The sequence below is a fragment of the Octopus bimaculoides genome, chromosome 8 (genome assembly GCF_001194135.2).
Source record: "Octopus bimaculoides isolate UCB-OBI-ISO-001 chromosome 8, ASM119413v2, whole genome shotgun sequence".
In the NCBI taxonomy this organism is placed as follows: domain Eukaryota; kingdom Metazoa; phylum Mollusca; class Cephalopoda; order Octopoda; family Octopodidae; genus Octopus; species Octopus bimaculoides.
In genome coordinates, this window is record NC_068988.1 from 83,727,518 (window position 1) to 83,729,606 (window position 2,089).

At 36.0% G+C, this 2,089-nt stretch overlaps 1 protein-coding gene across 1 annotated transcript in view; it reads right to left on the bottom strand.

The window, feature by feature from the left end:
* LOC106872398 (nuclear transcription factor Y subunit gamma) overlaps positions 1 to 2,089 on the bottom strand; it is a 33,642-nt gene that overhangs the window by 3,017 nt on the left and 28,536 nt on the right. Inside the window, exon 10 of the mRNA XM_052970227.1 lies at positions 70 to 213. Within this exon, the coding sequence (XP_052826187.1) occupies positions 70 to 213 (144 nt within the window). The remainder of the gene's footprint in view (positions 1 to 69; positions 214 to 2,089) is intronic.

Genomic DNA, 2,089 nt, shown 5'->3' on the forward strand with positions numbered 1-2,089 from the left:
ATATATATATATATATATATATATATACATGAACATATATCAATAAATGAATACATGTAGTGAAAGTACCTGGGATGTGGTAAATTGCTGTTGTGCAGCTCCAATGACTGTCTGCTCATTCTGCTGAGCTGCCTGGATTATGATTGGTTGATTTGGTTGTTTACCTTGCAACTGCATCTGAAAAGCCTGCAACTGTGCAGCAGTTAACTGGATCTGAAGGGAAATATAGTAGAGAACATCAACAAAATGGTCAGCTTTGAACCTTAAAATTCTCATATAGACAATATACCAGAATCCATATAGAAGAGAATCAGTATATAACAGAATTAAGAAACAGCACCCATCACTTTCAGAAACATTTCTACATGTTCCGAACAGTTGAAGCATGGAATAAACGGCTTAAGTAAGTTGTTAGCTGTCAGCATGCAGCTGTTGCATCATTGTCGTCGTTTAACATCCGTGTTCCAGTCTGGCACTGGTTTTGACAGGAGCCGGCCAGGTAGAAGACTACCCCAGGCTACTGTGTCTGTTTTGGCATGGTTTTTACAGCTGAATGTCCTTCCTAACACCAACCACACCTTGAAAAATGCCATGCTTCTCAAAATTTGTCAACATTACTCCTGACAAACCTTTACATCATTTCCTCTTTGTAACTCTCATAATGTTCACTTTTCCATCTTTTCATGCTTTATTCTACTTACTGTGCATGTACTTCTACTCTTCGTTGTTGTCTTTCTGTCCCCTCTTTTAACTTTTCCAATGAGCTGTAGTGCATCTGAGCACTGTATACAATAAGCTCATTTTTTTTTTATCAGTACATAGCAGAATCAATGTATAACAGAATAATTGCACAACTGAGTCCAGAATCATAACAGAATCAGTGTACAACATAAAAAGTGTATACCAGAATAAGTATATAACTGGCTCCTAATGTATTTAGTTACATCCATTTTCATTCTAGATTTGTTGTATAGTGAAACTGTACACTCCTCCTGGTAAAAAGTGGTAGTAGCCAGCCATTATAAATAGACCAGTTACCAGTCAACAACAGAAGATTGAGAACGTCAGCAAGGTTGAGGGTATTATAGCTAATCTAGATGTTATTCATTCTTGAATAGTAGTAACAATTACTAAAGTTAAAACCAAAAACATAGTTTTGGATGCAAGTTTATTGTGTCTTGTCTAAGACTGTTTTATTTGGGTTAGTGTGCGGCTGGCTTTACTAATTCATTATTAAACTTTTATTTTTTTATGGTTTTTCAGAATAAATACATTTCTTTTTAACCCATAATTATGTCAAAATAATTAAAATGGACTTGACTTTGAAAGAAGAAAACAGGATCTTCAATGAAGAGTAGGAATTGCAATATGTTTTTAGTAAATAGTGGACGCAAAACGTCTTGCTTGCTTTGTGACTGCAATTGTAATGGTTAAGAAATTCAATGCACAGCAACATTATGTTCTTCATAAAGACAATAAATATGCCATATTAGAGGGTGGGTCTTGAAAGATAGCATTGCAGAAACTGAAAGATGGGAAACAAAAGCAAAGACAATTTTTCCAATGTGTGTTGCATCAAGGGAATGCTACGACAGAAGCCAGCTATAAAGTTGCATATTTGCTTGGAAAAAAAGATAAGCCATTCAGTGATGCAGAACTCGTAAAGGGATACATTATTTACATTTGATGGATATTTGTCCTCATCTTGTTTGTTGTTAACATTAGGTGTCTTGAGGATATTTCGAACCTGGTTCTCATTCCTAAAGTATTTTTCAATGTTATTATTACTATTATTCAGGTCACTGCTTGGAATCAAACTCGGAATCTTGGGGTTAGTAGCCTGTGCTCTTAACCAATATGCCATATGCCCGTGGGCAATTATGGGGTGAATTTTAGGGCTTATAAATCTAATATTTTCCTATCCTTCCTTAATACTGGTTCCCATGGGCTACTCATATCTGCACTCAGTCTGCTTAGGAGGTTGTTGTATCCTAGCATATGTGCTGCTTCTTTTAGTTTTCATATTTTCCAGTGATGTTCTCTGTCTATTATTTTAACTTCATCCCACAGGTGGGGGGAGGTGGTCTCC